We start from the raw sequence: 24702 nt of genomic DNA, 5'->3' as shown, positions 1-24702 counted from the left end.
AGGGAGGGAGAAGGCATGAGAGAGGGGGGTTATCAGAAAGGAGGGAACAAAGAAGAGTGCCACCCTCTGCACTGGGCCCAGTCAGGCTATAACCCCTCCTTACCTCTAGGGGTTGGGAGCAATGGTCCAGGGAAGTCAATGGGAAAGGTCTAGACTCAAGGCCAAGAGGCAGAGGAGAGCCGGCTGAAAACCAAAGGCTCAGGCAAAGTCTCACTGGAAATGAGACCCAGGGTCACTCCTCCTTCCTGCAAACCCAGCTTCAGAACGCTGTCACCCTTCTCTAGAGAAAAGACGAGTAGACGGAAGCCATCCGCTCACTCTTTAGTGAGCCTCACCAACCAACCGTATCCTCAGAGAAGGAGGAACTTTGAAATTTAAAAACAGGATAGCTAAAGTTGAAAATAAAAAATCCAGCGAGACAGGTGGCAGCTAAACTCAGGAACTCTCCCAAAATGTTATATGAGAGCAGACATAAGAAAATGAGAGTCCAATCAAAGGTCTAACATCCACCCAACAGAGGTACCAGAAAGAAAAGACAGAGAACAAGGTGGGGAGGAAATGATTACGAATTAATACAAGAAAACTTCCAGCACTAAAGGATATGTAAAACCAGATGAAAAGGTCCACAGTGTGCCCGGTACAATGCTTGAAAACAGGTCCACATCAAGATAGTCACTGTGCAACTCAGACTCCTGGGTTAAGGAAGTGATCTTAAATTTCTGATGGGGAGGAGGAGTGGGGGCAAAGGACACACAAAGGACTGGGACACAGAGAGCTCCAATCTTCTCAACAGCAATACTGGTGGAAAGTTATTTCTCATCCGTCAAATCAAGAGTATTTAGAGCTTGGGGCCAGCCTGGTGGCTCAGCGTTACGTGTGCACGTTGTGCTTCGGTAGCCTGGGGTTCACCCGTTTGGATCCTGGGTGCAGACATGGCACTGCTTGGCAAGCCATGCTGTGGTAGGCGTCCCACATAGAAAGTAGACGAAGATGGGCACGGATGTTAGCTCAGGGCCAGTGTTCCTCAGCAAAAACAGGAGGATTGGCAGCAGATGTTAGCTCAGGGCTAATCTTCCTCAAAAAAAAAAAAAAAAAAAGAGAGTACTTGAAGCTTGGGATGGAGACAGAGGCAGAAACCAAAACCACGTCCCCTTTTAGGCTTGGGAAACCAAGTGGATGGAGGCGCTGCCATTTTGAGAACAGATGAGGAATGACTGAATAAACCATCCTAAAGAGATACTCCTGTTTACAGAGAATGAGGTAGTGATGATCTGTTTGTTAGTAAACTTTACTTCCTACCTTTTGTTTTAACTCTCCTTCCCCCAAAGCAAAATTCATCTCTCTTATCTAGGCAAATTTAGATTACTCTGGATTTATTGAATGCGCTAGTCAATTATTGGCCAAATTTACTAAGTCCAGATTTACATTGGACTGAACTGTTTTTTTTGTGTAAAATGCCAAGGCTCTTGATACCTACTCATGGACTTAAATTGTTTCCAAGTGTTTTCCTATTTAACTAGATACCACCTCCCCTAGAACAACTGATTCAACCATATGGCCAATGTCCTAATTAGAAATCATAAAGGTGGGATATTACCTTAGCAGATACCAAAACATCAAGAAAATCTACTCTGTCTTCTACCCTAACTGAGGCTCTCAGCAGGTTACTGGAGGTTGAGATGAAACCCAGGCTTTGCTGTCTCAAAGGCTGCAGCTGCCTATCAGTGCAAGCCAGGGGACCTTTCATGGAGACCCGCCAAAGTCAAAGGTCCTGGAGTTAGATTTTGAATGAAAGGAACATGAACATTGAATCTTGTGCACCAAAGGGCAATGTGCATTTCCAGCGCTTGTGTGGGTTTCAAGTTTACTGGGTTTGATTTAAAAGGAAGAATAAGGTAAGAGAAGACAGATGCCGGAGCAGTGTGGTGTATTCAGTTCACGCTCATAGACTATAGCCTTTAAAGGATGTGTAATTTAGCTTGAATCTTCCCAAAAATTATATAAATGGGTAATCACGCCTAATATTTGAGAGAGTGTTGACAAAATCTTGTGCAATGCATTAGGTTGAGGAGAGAACCAGGGGGGAATTATTTCATTTCCAACCTCCTACACAGTCACATGTAAACGATCTTTTAATACTAAAAATTGGCATTCTTTTGCCCTAATAAAAATCAGCTATTCTCAAAAGAATGGTTTTATTTTAAAACCAAAACTAATTTTGTTATTATGGGACACTTTTACAGCAACTACTCTTATAAACTAGATTTTTGCTTTTTGACTTCTACGACTGAGACCTCAAATAAATACCACTAATTATAACACATCATCAAACCGCCTCAATCTTAGTTCTGCTCCATCTGTATGAGGAATTCCTTGAAGGATACATATAGAAAATTCAGCCAATTTTCAGGGGAATGGGAAGAGGTATAAAATAAAAATTAAAAACTGGCCTACGGAGGTCCTCCTCCTGCTGCAGTACCAGAAACGGACCTGCACCTGCCCTTGCACATCCCTTCCCCTCCTTGGGTGGTTCTAGCACAGATGCTGGGCAAGAGATCCCAGCTCTTCTGGAGCATCAAAAGTGGTGCTGCTGTGAAGGGGCGCACAGCAAACACTGCTGACCACTAAGTAAAGGCCACGTGAAACCCACACCGACCGAATGCAAAAAGAGCACAAAAGGACATTTCCGAAAAAGGGAGCTGCTAATGTTGCGTAAACTTAAACATTTTTGAAGAAAAGACTAAAGTCTTTTGCTTTCCAGCATTACAGACTCAGACCTCACTGATAAACTTGCTTGGCTTCCTTCCGACACACCGAATCCAGTGAATGGATGTGAATTGCATTTCTAGCTCCTGGCACACTTTTCACAGCTTGCTTGCCAAAAGGAGATCCTCAAAGACATTAGATAAGGCTGCGGGATCACCTACATGTACGCGTTATCGATTTCCTCTTTGCTCAATAACGAATGTACATGTCATCTACTTATGCTACTAATTAACATGCTAGGTAGAGATCAATACAAACTCAGCTTCAGGGTTACAAATAAATACAATTTTTTAACACTGCTTGTCTAGCCAGTAACTTTCCTGAGTGCAATCTCTCGCAGTAGTATATGCTCGAAGGCAAAACATTTTGTACAACAAGAAGGTCATAAAAAATGTGCTAGTTAAAATGTGACACTACAAAACTCTAAGAATGACAAGCAGTTTTATTAGTTGGGTGCCTCAGAGAATCTTCCATTTTATTGCTTTATTCTGAAACAATGCTACTTGTCCTTCTGAACTTAGCATCGTGAACTCCCTGGGATGGCTTATTCATGGACAAGGGACCCTCATTAACTTACTCATATCCATATTCATCAGCACTCTCCCTGCTTCCTGCTGTCTAAAGCAGGCTTTCCCACAGGAGATTTCTAGGTCAACAGCTCCTATCACTTCCAGGCTTCTGTGCAGGGCCAGCACAGGGGTGGCATCCACTCTGGTTCACAGGTGACAGGCACCCACACCCACTGCCAAGCACTGTACCTATGCACCCCTAACTTCAGAGACGCCCAGGAAGGACCCCAAAGTCACATCTACCCACACAGGCCCATTCCTTTCAAACGACACCTCCAATTTCCCAGAAGAACCCTCCATTTACCATCAATAATTTAAGTCCTTGAAAGTGGAATCTCTGCTGGCCAGGCTCGAGACTTGGTTCTAAAGGCTCGCTTCAGCCTTCGCAGCCTGACCATCAGGACCACCACTGGTGGAGCCCAGCCAAGTGACACAGTTTTCTCTATTCATTCCCAGCAGGAACCCTCTACCTCAATCAAACTATTCTCCATTAAAGGGAGAGTTTGGGCTCTGGTCTCAAAACCCACACCTGCCAATGCGTAGCTTAGAAACGGGACAATCTCTTTGGACCAATGTTTCTCCTCTTATAAATGGAATAGGAAGAGCAAGGGTATGTTAAGATAGAATTATATGAAATATGTAAGCTTCCTGAAGTGACAGCTTCACAAGAAAGAAGTTAGTTACAAACAGATAATATTACCTTTTGCTTCTATGAAATAGAGGAAACCAATATTAGACAGCAAAAGGCACTACACTTTCATGAAAGTTCTTTCTAGATAATATTTATAAAACTATGGAATTATAAAGTTTAACTTTATGTAACAATCAGAATTGCAGAAAACTTTAAAACTATAAAATTCCCTTCGTGTACATCTACCTATGGAACAATACATCATTATCCTGTTACTTTATTCTTTTCACTGTACATAAAAGTAGGACACATGAATTTATGCTACTTCAAAAACAAAGGGGAAGAGTCCTAGGGGATGATAAAGAGGGATGGTACTTTTGAGGAGCAGCAAAACAAAACCAAAAACCCAGAGAATGGAGAAAGTTTAAAGGAATAAGATATATTCTTACCAAAAAAACAAAAGGCAGTTGAACAAATTAGCTGGACCTGGATGGCGGAAACCATGGACCGTGCAGCCACAGCTTAATCATGTAATTACAACTTGCGTTTACTGTAACCTGAAATTGCCTATTGGTTTTACTGTACTGGACTGCATCATAGAAAACCTTTAACTGAACCCAATAACCTAATGAAAAGCCTCACAACATACTGCAATGCTATCCTTTACGTCCAATCCTCCAGTTACCTTGTATGGCACTTTAGTTTTCCACACACACTACACTACTTCAGTTCACACAAATGTTTGAGGTAGCACCAAGGAAATCTCCAGTTCTCAGAAGGAAGCTCAGAGAGGTTGGAAAGGTGACACAGCTACTCAGGCACAGGTTCCCGCTGGAAACCGGAGCCCCTGACTCCCAGCTCAGCGCTCTTTCCAAGACACTTGGGCTATCTCCTTGGAAAGCTATCAAAGAATAGTTAATGTGGCCCACATCATATCATATTTTCCATTAGCAGCAAAAAGAATCTTTGGAAACAAAGGCAGAGAGATTCCGTCAAAGGAACGCCCTGTTTCTTTTATATTATGTGCTTGAAAAGAAGCCTTTTGTAGGCCCAGGGTTTGAAGTAATCACTGATATTTTAATCATTTTAATGTCTGTTATGCTAATAGCCTGCTAATAGCTCAAAGACTCTTTCCAAATCACCCAACAAGGTGACAGGGGTAATTGATGCTCATTCAGTTGAATCACAAACTCTTTCTTTCTGTTGCTTGAAAAATCAAAAGCTTCCAACAGGAATAACCACATAGTATAAGTTACTGTACAGGTCAGGGCACTGTCACACAGGAAATAGCGACGAAATGAAATATTCATTCACTTTTCTACATATTTCCTTCATTTACAGATAGAAATAGAGACACACCTAGACTACAAATAGAAAAAGAGACATCTAGACCATAACCCCACTTGACCAAGCCCTTTGAATCAAAGTCTGGAATTGAAAAGGTGTGCGTCATACCGAATACCAATACGAAGGTAGGCCGTCTGGGACTGAATGATTCATCAGCCGCCATCCTTTCCTTCCTCACCAGACACAGCGGTGGACCCTGTTTCCACCCACTGTACCCCCAGGACCTAGCACCACATTTGACTTAAAACAGAGGCTCAGAAAGTTCTTCATGAAGCCAATCGCTTCCCTCTTTTTCTCAGAAAGCTTGAGACCAAGAATAACGTTTTATTGCATTACAGACTTTAAAGTTAAACATAGAAGATTTTCAATAGCTATCTGAGGCCTGAAGTTTTGATGAATGTATTTCCATGAGGGAGAATATCCACTGGCTGTCCGTCACCATCGCCTGGTGTAACCTGTCAAGTACGAGACAGTTATTTGCGTAACGAACACAACACTCGTGCTTTACTGTCACTCTTTGCATTCCTGTCACGGTGTCAATGACCCTACAAAGTTCCAAACTACAAAAAGGTGTGGACACTAAAATACAGATTATTACCTGGAGAGGGTGAAAGCATTTTCTGCCTGGAGATACTTATCAGCAAGTGATAAGTTGTTGCTATAGTTTGAGAAAACTATTTTTAAATAACAAAAATACGAATGGGAAGTACTGTATTTTAGAATGCCAGGTGGACAAAAAGGAGCCCATCAAAGTAAAGATCATGTCTGTCCTAACCTTTTAATAGTCCTAGTGTCTGGCACAGTTTCTGGCACAAGCTGGCTAAGAGTGAATGAATGAATGAGTAAACGTAAGGCAACCCATTTTACATTTGTTCTGTAATCCAATGTTCTTACTTGAAGGAGTGAGGCAATAATCCAAGCATTATTTTGGAGGAACTGGGCAGTTTTCATAGTTCACATTAAAATTCACTACTGGAGGGCCCATAGGACAATACCAGATATAATTAATTTTTCTTATCCATACAAATAAATCGGAACTCTAAAACCTCACTTTAGTCCAGATTTCAGTTCACTATCTATACATATAAATTTATATATAAACTGCTAATCTGACATAATTGAGTTTTCCTTCCTATTTCTATTTCCACGTCCTCCTCCGTGTACTTCAGGGAGTTGAATGGTCAGGCAACAGGAAGCAAACAGAAGACAAGAACACAAAGCTTCAATTTTATAGAATGATGAGAGGACAACAATTTTAGATTCATGACAAATGACATAATTTCCACTGTTTTGCATTATATAGAAAAATTTGTCTTGGATAGTATGCCAACAAAGTATGAAAAATCACACAAAACAGATGCACCACAGCAAGGGATTTCATTTCCATTTTTATTGGACATATTTACTAAATCACTCACATTGTATAACAACTCATGCATAATTCTGATGAGTTGTTATTTCCTTTTATCACCCTTTTAAGTTGATGTGCTTTCCTTCAAATGACATTGATAGAATGTCAGTCACCTTTGAAGGCTAGGGGCGGGGGCCAGATCCCCCCTTGCAGAACAAGGGAGAGCTTAATTAAGAGTCTTCCACAACTCTTCTTCATCTTTGCCACTGAGACTGTCTGCTTGGGAAACACCCTTGCTCCCTTTAAAACCTTATTTCCATTTGAAGAGGGCTATTCCCAAACCAATGCTCGCCACTCATTCCCCAATCTATATGCATTCACTCCTGGATCCGATCTCAGCGCCAGATCAGTTAATAAGCATTCCCAGAGGAAACCCTCCCAGCCTGGTGTTCTCTGGAACTCTACAAGGAAAAGGAAAAAGGGCTCTGCCTTCCTTTCAAGCTGAGGGACAGCTGAATTATCATCACCCTTAGGCTTGAGAATGGGCCTTCAAAACGGCAGTGGTGCTTTTGATTCAACATAAATACTCTCCCAGTTAAAGACTTCATTTAATCCGGTGGCTTCTGAGTCATAAGCAAACACCTTCTGACCTGCGGAAAACCAGGAGTGAGTCCATCAAATGACAGGCCTCTCCCACTGCTGACGGGAGCAGATGGGCTCCGAGGAGAATTATTGCTAACTGATATCCTGTAGGACAAAAATCACACTGATAAATGGCAAAAATGAACTGAACTATCTTTCACTCATCATTCACAATGTTTATGAAGACTGAAATGTCTTGCAATTCGTTCACTGGGCCATTTTTGTAGTCCTTATGGCTTTTACATGAAAGACAACTTAAAAGAAAAAAATTACACATGCACACACTCACACACACATCCATTTAAATGAATGTTTTCTTTTTGCTCCCTCCCTGACAAGCACTAGGAGCCAATTTGTGAAAGAAGACAGGGGTCATTTTCCACGCCACAAATCAAACGCGTGGTTTCAGCTTGAGGCACATCTCTGTGTATTTTGCTATAGCCCTATGGGTACCAAGCGATGTTTTGTTTAAAAGGTTTGTACTTTAATTTTCCATATGAGTCAGGTGCTACCCATTTCCCCTTCAGGCCCTCCTCTACAGTTTCTTAAAAAATCTAATAATGCAGAAGGCTACACTTGCTTAGAGCATGGATGAAATTTAAAATAATGTTTCACGCTTGCATTGCAGTTGAAAGCGAAGGACCCTTATTCCAAGGATAACTTCTCGTGAGGCAGCAGGTAGTTTTACCAGGGCACCCAGACAGTCACAGACAGAACACGAATCCCAAACTCATAAAAATACGGATTCAAAAATCTATAAATTCAAATTCACAGAATATTAGAAGACTGAATTGAAAGAATTTTGAATGATACCTTCTAGGTTTAAAACCTTCATGACTTACAGAAATGTGGGTGATAGGCATGCCAATTTTGGAGTGTAGTTACCAGGCAAAAAGCTAATTCTAACCCTGGTTAAGGTTAAAATATAAAAGACAGTTATTCCAGATTAATCAGGAGAAAAATCTGTATCTTCAGGGAGTGGCGTTAATGAGAATTGAGGAAACAAAAGCAAAATCTCTAAATATCTTGAATAGCTTCAATAAGAGAATTTGCATTTAAAACAAGGAAAGAATTAATTATGTGCAGACCACAGCAGATTATGTGTCCTTGGATAAAAAAAAAAATAACAGCCAGAACTTTTAAAACGCAGTTTTTGTTTGTTTATTTCTTTTAGCTGGAAAACAATTCAGTATTTCTTAGGAAATCCTACTCTTCTAAATCATATGTTCTAAATACCAAACATAATGATAACTTTAACATTTTTATTAAACAGATCTCTTGAAAGCTTAAAAATGTTTTACTGAGCAACAGTAGGCCAAAACTAAAAATAGGCGGAGAAATATTATTTTTTAACCCAGAGAGAGAACATGGTAACATTTTCCTCTAATTCTATAGTAGTAATCAACCTCTAAGACAGATAAACAGACCTCATTGTCTCCATAAGATCTGCAAATCTATATTTCTACCAAAGCAAGAAAGAATTTACTATATGGAAAAACTTCTAGTAACTGGCTTAAAATTTACTTTAAAAGACTTTCACTTACATGATATTTTAGCTTCAAAGGTCTAAAGGATTTCCCTTCTATTATTTCCAAGTCTCATTTTTAATAAAATAGTCTTTGTTTTTGATTTCTTTGTACTCATACCATGATGTGTGATTCATGGGATTCTTGGGGAGCAAATGGACGGAAGGGGACAGAGTCTGGCAAGGCAACAAGAAACATCTTGGATATTTCCCATGACATGTGGCTGGTGCTCTCAAGAGGAATTTCAGCTCGTTAAACCTTTATTTTGTAAACCTATTGTGCAGATATAGGAAACAAGGCTACGGAAAGTCAGGTAGGGAGCAAATGTTAAGATAACTTCTAGAGAAAGACCTTTACAAAATGTGCACATTAACCAGGGAGGAAGGTGGTATAGCACTGGTTTGTTTTCTAAAAAAAGATCACCGGTGGTGGTGCCGGGGGGTCAGCCGGTGATGCAACAGTTAAGTTCGCATGTTCTGCTTCGGCGGCCCAGCGTTCGCTGGTTTGGATCCTGGGTGCGGACATGGCACTGCTTGGCAAGCCATGCTGTGGCAGGCATCCCACATACAAAGTAGAGGAAGATGGGCACGGATGTTAGCTCCAGGTCAGTCTTCCTCAGCTAAAAGAGGAGGATTGGCAGTGGATGTTAGCTCAGGGCTAATCTTGCTCAAAAAAGAAAAAAAAAAAGTCATGGTTTTGAGCTTATCTATCCAATATGGCAGCCACATGTGCTAATTACATCTTAATTAAAATGAAAATTCACTTCCTCACTCGCACTAACCACATTTCAAGTGTGTGAGAGTCATGCGTGGCTTGTGGCTACCATGCTGGATGGTACAGATATAGAACATACTGCAGAAAGTGCTACTGGACAGCGCCGGTTTTAGAGGTCAAGGAAAGGAGATGGAGAAAGTAGAAAAGAATGTCCTAAGTTATCACAGAAATAAGTCTAGAGAGTAGGCGCAGGAATCGTGCTATCCCTGAATGATAAGAATTTCTTTTAGAGCATGAAAATATTCAAATGAATATCCTAAAGTTTTGTTTGTTTTTTTTAAATTAAAAGTGTGGGGCGTTGATTATGGCTGAAGGTGCTGAGCGCTTTACGTATATCATCATACTTAATCTTCAGAGAAACAGTAGGAGGGAGGCGACGGTTTCATCCCCATCTTACAGACAGTCAGTGAGGCTTAGAGAGCATGTGAATCATCCAAGATCACACAGCTATTGCCTGGATTCAAAGCACACTGGGTCTCTCCAAAGCCCGAGCTCCTGAGGCAGCCTGAGGGACTCCTTCTGAGATGGAGATGTGCTCTAGATAGGAGCACCGGACACCACAGCACAAGCAGGGCCACAGCCAGATGGACGGCTGGTTCTCAGCATTCTTTTCTCCCTTTGGCCTAATATTTTCATGATGTTGGACATGATTATTTTCTATTAACAATGGAACAGTATCATTTTCTAATTCCATTCCTGTTCCTTCCCTCCGCCCATCTACTCTGAGCTTTCCAAGTCTAGCCACTTCTTTTCATACCTAAATCGTGACAGCTTATGAGGATGCCCTGAACCAGTTCAGCTCGAATGGAGCAGTCACCACACAGAGTATGTCTGATGTCCCAACGTTCCTTCAGACACACAGGTATTGATCTCTTAAACATCCTGTTAATAACCAATAACTTCACATTAGGATAAGGGATTCTAGTAGTGCAGAGAAAATATTTAACTTGCTAAAGGCTGAGCTGGGATAAAGAACATTTCCTCTTAGATGTTAAGTCTCACTGGTCCAGTGAACCGAGCAGGTGCTCTGCTCCTTAGTTTCTAATATCTCAGCTTTTACATGGTCAATGTCCCATTAAATTGCTTAGAAATTACAATTTATTGAAGATGCACCTGACTACATTTTCTGAGGACCCTGAGGGACCAGTTAGGACAGTACCTGCCACAGAGGCCGAGGAGGAGCCAGCATTGCTGAGGAGCCCCCCACGCCTTACCTCCGGGGCGAGCCGTCGTCGTGTGGCTGGATGATGACCACCTTCACGGTCACGGAAGTCCGGAGCAGGTCGATCATCTGTTCGTGGGTCAGAGTGGCCACGGCCACTTTGCAGATCTCCACAAGGCGGCTCCCTTGGCGAAGACCGGCCTTCCAGGCAAAGCCGAAAGGTTCCACATCTGCAACGATTCCTTCAAAATTCACGTGGAAGCCAAGCTGGCCCAGCCCGTTCCTCCTCAGGGTCATTTCCACAGTCTCGCAGCCTCTCGTCACTATCTAAGGGGATAGGAGACGGTTAGTGACAATGCTGTGGAGCCCCCATATCCGAGAGGTGCACACAGGCTCTGGGCTTGTTCCTCTCCCCTCAGCCCTCACAGCCCTTCCTTCAAACAGTCCCAGTGACAAGGACACATTTCAATCAGAGTTCACCTAATTAACTGTGGCATCCAGTACAAAGAATATAACAGTAAAACAACAGTTTCATTTTTCAAAGGCAAACCTATTCCTGATACAGGTGTCCTGCTTTTTCTTAGAAGCCACTGGCCTAGAGCTTGTGAGCTTAAGATGGGCTCTCATAATTCCCTCCTCTCCTTTCTCATGTCAACTGACTTGGCTCTTAAACATATAAATTCCATTGTTCCAGATGGACTATAGTGAGGGAAAAAATGTCAAGACTTTTGAAACTAGTACAGGTTTCGCCCATCAAGCCTTAAAACCTATGAGACAATTTCATTCAACTTAAAAACGGCCGCAAACCCTTCCAAGCTAACACTTAGGGACCTGCCCCCAAGATGGGCAGCAGCAGAAGTCAGAGCGTTAGGAAAACTCTAAGTGCTCTCTGTGTACCCGTCCTGTGGACATCTGTTCTGTCCTTTAGGACCCCTCTCCTGGGGAGTGACTGCCCTTGCTTGCCTGGGTGTTGAGGACTGTTTAAATTAAATGTGGGCCGGCCAGCCAGGCTCCTTGGCATCTGCTGACAAGGGCAGTATGCAGGATGATGCTCTCTCTTGCAGGCAGCAGAGACCTGGAGGCACTGGGCCACCCCTCAGGGCCAAGGACAACCTCAGGCTGTAGCAGCTCCAGTGCATTTACCTTCTCCAAGAGCAGGAGTCTACACAGTATCCCAAAAAGGAATATGAAGGAAGAAAGCAGTTTGCATCACACTCGGTGCACCGAAGCACCAATAATTAGTTAACGACACCCTCAGAAGTGCTTACTGAGACAGCTTCCACGCATTGAAAGAAAAACACAGGCTCATTAACTATCCTTTGATGACACGGCATCACTTATTTGTGGGAAACTTAAAGTCAGGAAGTATCATACCCATATCCGCCAAACCAGAGAGCTCATGCATGAAGTTTCAGTTTAATAAATGCTCCGTTTCCATGCAACAGACTCTGAATACACAGATCCTATTTAATAAGACCTATGACTGTAAGCACCGCTGTAGGGACTGGGGCTGGTTCCGTGTATCACCACTGTGTCTCAGGTTTCCATGGTTACCGCCACGGGTGCTCGCGCTGCCAATCAGTGTCTCACAGGCACACATGACAGTTTGGGGCTTAGGAAAATGGGGAATGGATTGCTGGTCTTAGTGGCGAAGTTTTGGAAGACTGAAGTTTCTAAAGTTATGAAGTGAACTAATTTAAAATTGTTTAAAAATAGTACTTTTGTGATATGTACAACCGGAATAAATTTTTCCTTCACTTCTTTTTCAAGGAAGCTCCGCTACCAAAGATTACCTATGACATGCCTTCTTTCAAACCTTGATGCGATTTTCAGTTGAAACTGAACATCCATACAGCAGACTAAAGAGTGAACGGCCAGGCTTTTCCAGACCCCTACGTGTTCTGTCTCTTCTGCTTATTTCCTCCAACCACACGCTACCTCCTCTACTTTTGATTTTCATATTTCTTTATCCCTTCTGTTCCTTGCTTCTTAACACTCACAAAGGCTGAACACCATGTTCTCCATTTATTTGGAGCTCCTCACATACTTACATGGATTCAATTCTCACATGACATGGTGGCCTCCTATCCACGTACACAGGACTGGCTACCTAATTCATGGGGCCCAGTGCAAAATAAAAATGTAGGGCCCTGGTCAAAAATTATTCAGAATTTCAAGATGGCAATAAGAGATCTTTCAACCAAGCCTGGGCTCTTCTGAGAGTGGGTCCCACAGGTGGCACACCCATAAAGCTGGCCCTGCCTGCCCCTCTGGGTGTAAGTTCATTCCTGTCTTGTATCTTTACCTGCATGACAGACACCTTTAATTTCACTTTCCACCATCATAGGATGCACACTGAGTGTACCATCTGCTAAACAGCACTCATTCCTAGTATTTCTATGATGACTGCATCATCCTCTTTCTTTCCATTTCTGTTGATACTGCTCTGTACTAACCTTATGTTCTATTCCTTCAATAGTCTTTGGGTTGGTTCATTTCCAGCATCTTCTGTTACAAGTCATCCTAGACAGAACACACCTCCTCAAATATATTCCAGACATTAGGCACCTCAGTCACATTAGCAATACAGTCACTCTTCTAGGAAAATGGTAGGAGGGGTCCATGGAACAGCGAACGTGCAAGAACCTACGTGTAAATACCCATGTAGTGTGCATTCTGGACACTGGTGAAGTGGCACTTATTTGTGTTGTATTTTCAGGAGCACAGATTATGATGACTCAGTGGATCTCCCCAAAAGAAGTATTTGCAATATTATGGAAAGCACAATGTGTCCTGAGACTCCCAAGGATAACTCAAATCTCCAGCTACATAAACCACTCACATACTTAATCATCCCAACATCACATCTACACTTACGCACATATACCCAACGATACTGCTGAACACACGAGGCTCCTTTCCGTAAACAGTGTCTGCAAAGAAGGAAATTATTTCTCCAGGGCTAGCAGGACTGACTTGATTGTATTGTCTCTCAGACATGGTCTCAAATAACAAAAGGGAGATTGATATTTGGTGGGAGGAAAGGGTGCAAGAAGTGGGTATAACTTCTCCTTTTTCCATGATCCATAATTGACCAAGTCTTTTCTAATTAATAAAATATGCATCCCCCTGGAGGAAGATTTACACACGAGAAATTCTTTTGTCAAGGCATGCTTTGTTCTTGTATTATATTTGATTTATTCTTATAACTTTGTTGTATATACTCAAACTAAAAAGTCTAATGCCCTTTGTTAAAAGTAGGAGCAGAAATACAACTGATAATCCCATCATGGACATCACTTAGGGGTTTGTCCTGAAGATAACATTTAAAAAATCTCTTTTATGAGTGATTTTTTTTTTTAGTCTAACTGAACGGGTAATTCTATAAAACCTCCTCAAGAAACTCTGGCTAGAAGATTAATAACATATTTAACCCAGCAGACTAAACAAAAATACCTGCCATATACACATGCAAAGAACTGAAGCTGCAAAGAGGACTTACTCATATGGTCAAGAGGAATTTTGTGCCTATTAATTTCCTCTGGGACGGTACCGTCATGTCAGTCTCTACAAACAGCCATAATATCTAGACAGTTCTTCCGTTTTTCCTTCAAATACTATACAAATATATACTGATGTTAGAAAGTTGACTTAACTTTCCCTTTCTAATTAATTTCTAACAGGTGCTTCTCCACCCTTCTTGTATTCAGCGAGTACTGAAAGGGACACAGCATTTAAAATTAAGCTCTGTAGCCATAAGAGATAGTAATTCGTTCCCTAGGTGCCATAATCATGGTGGAATTTCCCAGTGGAAGCTACTGTGAATCTGGGATTGAAGACCTAAGTACGGTGGGAAATACAAACCCTGTACTTACTCCTAATCGCTGAACAATTTCCCTTACGTCTTCGGCACAGTTATCCACGGAGGACAGAAGGATACATTCTCCTCTTTCGTAAAACACTTTGATGCTCATTAATCCAGAGGTCCACCCAATGACATCCCGGCAGGAACAGTTAAATACAACGTTCTTGGAATCCTTTTCAATCAACATTATGAACTCATTGGAGATCCCAAGAAGACATTCAATGTCAGCAGACTGTCCAAAGTCCCGAGCTATCACATGCCACATGATTGCGCCGACGCTAAACAGATGGGCGTCCTTCCTTGGCTTTACTTTCTCCTTTTTCTTTGCACCCAGTGTAATGAAGCTGAATTTCACAGAGGTATCCACGGTGGCGGTTGTGACAAAGTTCTCCGCCAGATCTTTCAAGTACTCTTGCCTTGTTCGAGTGGCCATCGCTCGAAACTTTTCTGACTTATGGGCTGCGTTTTCTGCATTGATTACTTTGGCTAAAAGGAAGTCCCGAAATACTGCTGACTTTGGAAAAGTTACGCCTTTGGGAATTGGTGGACCAAACGGTGGCACATCTTTTGATCTAGAAACTCCAACACTGAGGAAGAATAAAGAGAAATGAGATGAGCTGTGATATCACAATATTTATCTTCAGAAATCTGACATATACCCACATTTTCAACTTAAGCCATATTTTGTAGCTTCTTGTTATCCTAATTTCTGGGTACCAAGTTATTGTTTGTTTAAGTAAAACTTTTCAAACTTAGCAGATGGGAGGGTGTTCTGGGCTGAGTTATGTACCTTAAAAAAATTGTATGTTGAGTCCTAAACCCCAGTAGCTGAGAATGTGACTCCATTTGGAGATGGGATCTTTAAAGAGACAATTAAGTCAAAATGAAGCCATTATGGTGGGTCTTAATCCAATATGACTGGACCCCTTATAAAAGCAGATCTGGACACACAGAGAGACACCAGGGACCCACGTGTGGAGAGGAAAGACCATGCGAGGACACAGCGAGAAGGCACCACCTACATGCCAAGGAGAGAGTCCTCAGAAGAAACCAAAGAGGACAATACCTTGATCTTGGACCTCTAGGCTCCAGAACTGTGAGACATAAATGCCTGCTGTTTAAACCACTCCATCTGTGGTACTTTGTCACGGCTCGCTGAGCTAAGATAGAGGGCAATGGATCCATCATGGGACGGGATACACACAGTTTCAGACAGCGCCAGGCTGGTACTCAGTAACTGCCGCTGGTCATCACTGAGAAAGACAGTGACTCTTCCAACAGAAGTGAGGTTAGCCCCGGTTGGCTGCTTGGGATCACTGGTACTGGGCACAATGATCATGCTCACAGGGCCAAAATTTTTAAGTGTCACTTTTAAGGAAATGCTCACTTGTTCACATTCTGAAAATCTAAATGAAGGTTTTATGACAGTTAAGTTTTAAGAGATTCCAGGGACTGAAAAGATCAAATGTATATGGTAGTAACAACCATCTTAATATATCACCGCCAATAATGCTGCCCTATAACAGACAGAAATTTTAGTTGTCTCAAATTCTTTTTGGATTAAGACCCAATATAAAGAGTGAATTAATGAATTAATGAGTGAAGAATTGGAGTGAGTGAATGAATGAATCCCACAGCATCTACAGCATCTACTCCTTAATTGCCGTGCAGCTACTGCAGACCAAGAATTCGTACTAACCCCACATCTGCCCAGGTTGATAATTTTTTCTGTGTTGGGATAAACAAAGGAGGCAATCTATGCTTCATTTTCATCATTGTAGAAAATCCTGAAAGAGGTGAATTGAGGAACGGAAACATTCTGTCCAAATTTGTTCTGTCAGGTATGAATTCCTCTTCTGGAATGTGGTTGGTTAGACTCTAAAAAGATCACAGTCCCCAGGTATCTCTCACCTTTGCTTTAATCTGCACCCTTTACAGGAGAATTAATCACTTCCGGGGACCTGAGCAGCAAGATGGCAGACTGTCTGGATGGGGCCTTAGCGGGTACGAAAGGGGAGTGAAGAAGGACTGTTTCCCTGTGGGACAGATACACCCCACTCATTCACATATGGTGGCCTATGACTAAACCAGAGGGTGATGGGGGGCACCTGACTCATGTTCTCAAAGGAAGGTCCTAAAACACAGCAGAGACTGAAGTGGCTTATGGGCCAACATCATACCTGACCCATCTCCCCTGGCTACCATCCTTAGAGGACATTCTAGACTGAGTAGGAATTAACTTGTCCTCACATGTTAACTCCCGGAGAGCTGTCCCAAAGTTACCTGTCCAGACTTGTGATGAGTCTAACCACCTTGTTGCTTCTCCGCTGTACTGTTCAATGAGCTCAAACAGCCTCTCTTGCACTGGCACCTGCCCTCCCGATACCTGGCATAACAAACTCAAGTAATCACCTCTCCTGAATTTGGGTTTCTCCTCCAGGAATGAGCACGGATTCCTGGAAGGATTTTATCCACAGAACGCTGAGGAGGCCAAGTCCCATTTGACACCCTGCGGGATTACTTTTTGTACTTAGCTCCGTGGATCTCAAGCTACCTCTGACTGCAGCTTGTATGCACTTGAGTCAAAGCGGCAAGGAAAACTTTTCATATCTAAAGATGTTCCAAGGTGGCTCCTACTGTGGCGCTCCATTGTGGGTAGAGGGAGGGGACTCTTACAAGGGCAATTCTTTTTGTCCCAAATTACTGACCCTAATAACTAATTGGACAACCCCTCTACAATGCACAGTATGTTCCTCCTCTATAAACTGCAATCCTGTGCATCTCAGTCAAAGTTGCACTAAAATGGCACAATTTAGGCACAGCTATTCCATGATTACTATGATATTCTGGAGATGGGGATCAATTAGATATCGCTGGTTACAAAAGTTTATAGAATCCTTAATTCTTTCAAGCAGAGTTGAGTCAGAAGGAATATTCTTTTGCCAGATTTAGATAACTTCCCAATGGGTTGAAAAAAGAATGTGTTTCAAAACTTCTCCTTATTTTACCCAAATAACTTGATAGCATTTATTGATGATTTCGATATAAGACCCCTCCACCAAAAGCAACAATACAAAGATGAGCTTCCTTAATATGCAAATTAAAGGGTTTTAGGAAAGCAAAGTGGTGAAGAGTAGAGTCCAGAGTCAGGCACCCTCATTGGGATTCCAGCTCTACCACTTTCTGAGACACTCTGAGCTCGTTACTTCATCCCTCAGTGCCTCAGTTTCCTCATCGGTAAAATGGAGGTCAAAATAGGGCCATCCTCAAAAGCCCACTGTGAGGATTAAACAAAAGAATGCATGTAGAGCTATTCTTATCCAAACTGTTATTATTATTATTGTCAGAAACCATCAACATTTTAATCATCAATTTAACATAATTTTTGTCAAGAGGGGCTATATATTAAATTTCCTAAAATGGGAGTCATCACTTTCTATAGCTCTCTCTTCACTTTTAATGGGCAGTTAGCAAGTAAGCCTATAGGGCAAGCAGTTTATTTATTCAGTTACTAAGAGATACATCTTGGGAAGTATACCAACTCATAAATCCTTCAAAGTCAACTCTGCAATGGCTACAACTATTAACATTAAGAATCTTGTATGAATAAACAGGCAATTAGTTAAGTTTGCTTTTTGAAAGTTTCAGGCTAAAGTTACGTTACGTGGAGCTTTGGGGATGTTGCCCCATCCTTCCCCTCCAGATTCAAGTGGACCCAGCACCACTACTTGAGAATCTTGCCACACGCCTGGGGGATGCCTCAGACTACCTCTGTAAGGTGGGAGCATGCTCTTCTACTCTTCTAGACTTGTTGGGCAGCACAGTGTTCATTAGAGGAGGCATCTCAACCCAACGGGCTGCCTGGACCATGATCTGTACTAAGCGGGACTATGGGTCCTCATCGGCCAGAACTAACTGCCACTTAACACCTGTACAAAGCGCAGGAGAGAAATGGTACTCATGGGGCTTCACCTGAGCTGTGTGTGATCCATACAGTCTTCTTTAAAATGCATCTGTAGATTAAGACACAGCAACTTAGGAAACAACGGACCTAGACTATATCTCACCATTTGCTTGGAAATTATTTTAATGAATTTATTTTGTCACTGGTATGTTTTGAGGAATATCATATGAAACACACCTATGTTTTGGGGAAACTTAGGCATTGCAGCCTTATTCCATGTCACAGAGTACATATAGTTTCATAAAATGTTATGGAATTGATTTGACTACAGTATTCCAGAAGATTATTATTGATTCTTTGAAGAATACTCATGAAGTTGTAAGCATGATCAATATGAATGTTTACGAGGCACTTCCAAAAATCTGAGGCACTCTATTGACTTTCCATTTGAATCTCATTAGTAAACGATAATTTAGTGATAACAATGTGGTTTCTTAAAAACCAATGACTCCATCTCCAAATGATTTGCACATACTATCTTCCATTGTAGAAAACATAACACAATCTACTTTGTCTACAGATAAGATCTATAGCAACACTGGTTTCAAAAACATCCCTCCCCAGTCATTTAATTCAAACCAGAAAACTTGAAAGAAACCAAAATAAATAGATACTATTTACCTTTACATTTTTCTGTGTACAAGTGAACCAAATTATGATATAAGCATAAACTAAAGATAGAAAGCATTTAAAAATACTTGATTGACTTAAAAATAGCAGTCAATAAAATAACACCAAATACAATGAAGCCCCACGCTTAAGTTTCCAACCCTTTAGGAAGGTTCTTGTAAGATTATTTTTCATAATGATCATTCATCAGGGGAGGTTTCAGAAGAATAAACCAATTTACCATGCCTGCACCAATATTATCTATATTAAACATATCATTTATACAGAATAGATATACTTTTTTCAAATACCTTTTTTTTTTACATAGTTCTGAGCATTTAGACCACTGGTCTTTAGCCCAGATGTACGTAAAAATCACTAGGAGGAAAACACGCAGATGCTCTGGTCAATTCCAGGTCTATCACATTAGAATACTACACAGTGGGGCGCTATGCTTAACAAGCTGACTATGAAAATAAAACTTGGACTAAGAATTACCAATTTATAGACAGTGCGTTCTTTTAAGATGGGTCGGGCGTGGGGTGGGGATGTAAACCGGCAACATTTAACAGACAAACTAGTTTCTCTGCCTTTAGGAGGCCAAGCTCTACAGTGGTCATGGTTCCACCACTCTCCCACAACTCACACTCATGTACCCCGCCTAGGCCCAGTAGGCAGCTCAACTGGAAACCACGGTTTTAAGATGACAAAGGGAAATAAACTTTGATGAGTGCCAGGAACTCAAATAGGTGTTTTGCATAATTTATGCTATTTATTCTTCCTAATTACACATTGAAGTAGGTATTAATGTCAGGCGCCACATAATGACATTTCAGTCAACAGTGGACTGCGTATACGATGGCAGTCCCATAAGATTCGTACCACATAGCCTACGTGTGTAGTAGGCTATATCATCTAGATTTGTGTAAGTATACTCTATGATGTTTGCACAATGACAAAATCACTTAATGACAAATTTCTGATAATGGATCCTCATCATTAAGTGACGTATGACTGTATCATTCTCAATTTTAAGAGAGGGAATTGAAGGCTCAGAAAAATTAAATACCTCGTACAAAGCACCACGATGAGCAGCAGAGCTGGATTCTAACCCAGGTCAAAAACCCACTCTTTTACCAATTCCTCCCATGGCATAGTCTTTGAGTGGCAGTTATTTCCTAAGAAAGAGTCTGAGGGCAGGGATGACGAAGAAAAGCAGCCCTGGTCAGAAACGTCTCGGGACTCTGAGCCCTGTGGATGGCCTTTTGAAATCACCAAAGCAAGGGTCAACTTTTTGTCTCAGCAGCCCTGTGGTAGCGAATGTTTCTGAGATCTTAGATGGGAGGAAACGTTTTACCACCACAATAATTCCTTCTGCTGGAGAAGAACTGAGACAGCCATATCGCCCACCTCCAAGGCTGGTACCAATTAAGCCATGGTTCCAGCAGGGGCTGGATGCAATTTTTAAGGGGAAAATGGAAGAAATGTGTAATCTATGATTTTTGCACTGCTAGACATTTCACTTTTTCAAAATGGGAAGAAGGCAATTATTTCTTACAGAAAGTACCTTAGTGAAGACAGTGGGAAATAAAATTAGGAAAAAAAGGACAATTATGAGGTTAGAAATAAGAACTAGAAAACAAAGATATTTTGGGAAAAATTGTTCTGTTGACATAAACCTGTGAGAATGAAAAACCAGGAATTGCTGACTCACCTATAACACACATTTTCAGTACATGGATTATGCACTTGGACTATGACAAAGACGTGTTGAAAGTGGGACCGGATGCTTTTTGGAGTGAAAGGAAGTGCTCCAGGCTCTTGGAAGACAATGGTCACGATGTCATTTCCTATATGCCTTTTCCTCAGAAGCTGTGGTCAGGAAAGTGAACACACACAAAGTTACAAACAAGGTTTTCTGCGAACACAAAATATGTAATTATATACAATTCACTCATCTTTCAATTCAAAGGTCTTAGTTAGAAGAGCAGAGTCATTCTTTGGAAGCTAGTCTTCCTAAATATAGCATAGGAAAAGCAAAATGGGCTACATCCAAAAGACCTGTGGAAAGTCTAAATATTTAAGTTCATCTCTTTTACTTTAAAATTCAACTTATGCTGTCTCTCCTTTTCATCTTTATCTTTTTTACCCTAAAATAATAGCCCACTAGAGCTCAAAACACTTTAAGGAATTTTATGGTTTAAGCTCTTCAACTTAAAAGGAGGAGACAGAGTCCAAGTTAGGATATAGGTTTACTAAAGTCCTACACCAGTGCACCAGGGGGCCCGAACTTGTGTCTTGCACTCCCCTAGTAACATGCATTTCCGTAACAAAAATAGAGAAGACTGCTATTTTGGTGGCTAATATATTCAAACTAATTAACTGAAATATGGTCTTTTAAATGTAATTCAGAAATACAGAACTCTACCAGATTAACAACTGGAAACCCAATTGTATGTAATCTCATAATTTACAAATGTGGCAGGAGAGAAGGAACTCCAGAATAGTAACATTTCACTATTAACACCTTCACTTCTGATGTTCCTCCTGCCAAGAATGCCCCCTTTGCCCCAAGTTTCTCCTAGACAACTCAGGTGTCTGCTTAGACCTCACCTCACCTGGAAGGAAATTCTTGGTCCTCCACTCACACACCTAGGCCTATTTCTATGCATCAGTTATTGTATTCTACACTATTTGTTGGTTTACTTCTCCTGCATCAGGTCATAATCTTCATGAGGGCTGGGGATGTGTCTTACGGACTTCTGATTTCCTAGTTTCTCACGGCCTGCCCAAGACACAGCAGACACCCAATATATGCTTGCTAAATGAATAAACAAATGATGCAAATATATAATCACAGTCCCAGAACACTGCACATTAAAACTGTGGCCACCTCTGAATACCTGTCGATAAACCCACATACAAGGCACTCTGTAAGTTTATGCAGTAAAGCCACAGTATCTGTGCTCCCAAAGTTTGTGATCTTCAGTTTTAATAGATACAATAATCCTTAAATGAGTTGGTGATGTCATCGCAGGAAGGGGATAATCTCAGGTAGTAAATCTTTCTTTACTAGCAGTAACAAAGGCAACAAACTTGCTCTTAAATTTATTTGGCAAGTACAGAACATGCTTCACTGTACAGAGCATTAAGTTCAACTCTTAAAACCTTTTACACCCAGATACAAAAAGGACTTCATTGTCAGGCCCCTGACTTGTGATTTAGCATGATAAAAGGCCTGGAAAAGTGGGAATGAAATGTTCATTCTTTCAGAGTTCTCTACATGCCAGTTAAATTGCTGATTCATACGCTGGAAAATTCCTATTTAAATCTGCATGGTCAAAGTTCTAAAGACACAGAAATCATCTTACGGCCTGAGTGAAGTTTTGAAAATATATTAATATACATTAATACAGATGCAATGAATTATCTGTACTTTTGAAGACGTTTGCTAGACATTTAAGCAATGTGTGCCATTTCAGATGCAGGTAAAAAAAGTTCAGCAGCAAACTAGGTCATAGTCACTGTGTTACTATTTGCCCACACTATAGTGGACACAGATGTCAACCACAATAAATATTTTATACAAAGAAAAGAAAACAGAAGCAAGGATAAGTATCCAAAACAAACATTAACAGACAAGTTGGAAATCCTACTAGGCTAAGATAGTCTTCCCTTGTTTCTCCAAAAACTGAAATACATGACTCAAAGGTACCGTAACAGGACAAGGGAAATTCAGGAACAAATGAAGAGTTAAAAAAAATACCGAAAATATCTAATATTGTGTTTAACATATTTGTTGAATGTGGAACACAACAGCTCGCACTGTACTTTACTCAATATCCTCGAAACACAGGAATTCTCAGATTGATGATCAGAAGATGGAGCTCACAATGGCCAACGCCATAGAGTGAAGGCTGCAGCTCCTCCTCCCTGAGTGATCCTGAGTGACACGGCACAGTGGCCAGCCCTCTTGATTACAGCGCGGGATGGACTCATTAGTCAGTGCTTCGCTGCTGCTGCCACTGCAACAGCAAATGGGACAGCTCATCTCATCCATTCTCTCTTCTTCCTGAAGGAAGACGTTGGGTCCAATTCTATACTCCACCACAGGAATATTTAAGGCGCAAGTTAGAGGAAACTTTAAAGCCAGTTTCCTTGACAACATGCCAAACTGCTTCTGTCCCTTTCTAAGCATACATTCTTGCTTTGTAAAACGGGCCAAAAATGTTTTTAAAAGTCTGGTAAATTTAACCACAGTGACAAAACGCACTTGGTAGAGGAAAAAAGTGTGTGTGCAGGGAGAGAGGTATAGAGAGGAGCAAGGGGAGTTATTAAGAGTAAGATCTAAAGCTCTTTGTAGGAGAATAAAACAAGAAAATTTAACACCTGTCCATTAACAGGATGCTTGAATTGCGTAGAGACTAAACATCTGGAAAGTTAACAGAAACATTATTCACAGTTTCTCAGGATTCTATCAAACATTAAGCAACCTAAGTCATTTCTTGGGCTTCTTAAACAGAGATAAATGTTTTCTTTAGTAGTTAGTTACATCTTTTTCTAACTGGTCAGTGAAGTTCCGTATAACCGGAGTCTGGAACAAGTACATCAGGAAAACATGGAGGCAGGCCTGGGATCCCGGGAGCCGCTGGTGCCGCTGTTTCAGGCAGCAAAGGAGCACATCTCCTGGGCCTGCCCCGCCTCTCCTTTCTGGACACGCGACGCTCCTAATACTTCCCCAGCGCCAAGAGCGCCAGTTCGGTGTCTTCAACCACAGGAGTGAGTTAATAAAGACTGTATTCGACAGATTTAGATTCTAAGTTTCCCAAACTTGATTCAAGCTGTGAAACAGGAATACGTTCTTGTTGTGACAAGGAAGGTGAAAACGTGCTTCTTCACCCAATTCCAAGCCAAAAGCCTGCAGATACGGCAGAAATAGCAACCTTTGGGTTCACTCTGCATTCCTTAAACAAACTCCCGAGTTTCACAGGACCAGGCTGAACTCAGGGCAATAATCAAAAGTGAGCAAAAACAACGGTCAGGCAGCCACATGGGATCAAAAGTGGCATTAAGGTGAACAGGTTAGATCCACTCGCCTCTATGCAAATAGGTTCATTTATTAACTTCTTTCTTTTTTAACCTAGCAAGGGAGAAACACAGCATTTTGCACCCAGCTCTGGAGGGGAGAGGGGAAGTGGGCTGCACAGGATGAAAGACAAGCAGCTGGGATGCGGTTCAGAAGTTTCTAAGAGTCAAGAGTCAGTGGAAAGCAAGCTTAATTTGAAACTGGAGAAGGCAGATCTCCAGAGAGAGTCTCTTGTCTTAAAAAGCAAATATGTGAAAATTAGCAAGATTTCAAAGAGAAAACTGCATCATTTAATGATTATCTTACAAGTTCTGAAATTCAAAGGGATGAGCTCAGCACTGAGCAAAAAATTAAATGTATCCCCATCAAAAAAAACAATCACAAGTTCTGGATCTCGGTCCTTAGGATGG

At 41.4% G+C, this 24702-nt stretch overlaps 1 protein-coding gene across 11 annotated transcripts in view; it reads right to left on the bottom strand.

Moving 5' to 3' along the window:
- The window catches only part of SIPA1L2 (signal induced proliferation associated 1 like 2), a 215790-nt gene that overhangs the window by 50019 nt on the left and 141069 nt on the right, over window positions 1–24702 (bottom strand). For all 11 annotated transcript variants that reach the window (XM_070492583.1, XM_070492576.1, XM_044758848.2 and 8 more), the window contains 3 exons: window positions 20921–21078; window positions 14644–15220; window positions 10821–11095 (listed from right to left, as the gene is read on the bottom strand). In XM_070492583.1, the coding sequence (XP_070348684.1) occupies window positions 10821–11095; window positions 14644–15220; window positions 20921–21078 (1010 nt within the window). The remainder of the gene's footprint in view (window positions 1–10820; window positions 11096–14643; window positions 15221–20920; window positions 21079–24702) is intronic.

The sequence above is a fragment of the Equus asinus genome, chromosome 2 (genome assembly GCF_041296235.1).
Source record: "Equus asinus isolate D_3611 breed Donkey chromosome 2, EquAss-T2T_v2, whole genome shotgun sequence".
In the NCBI taxonomy this organism is placed as follows: domain Eukaryota; kingdom Metazoa; phylum Chordata; class Mammalia; order Perissodactyla; family Equidae; genus Equus; species Equus asinus.
Note: the sequence above shows the minus strand (reverse complement) of the source record. Positions and strands in the feature narration are given on the sequence as shown.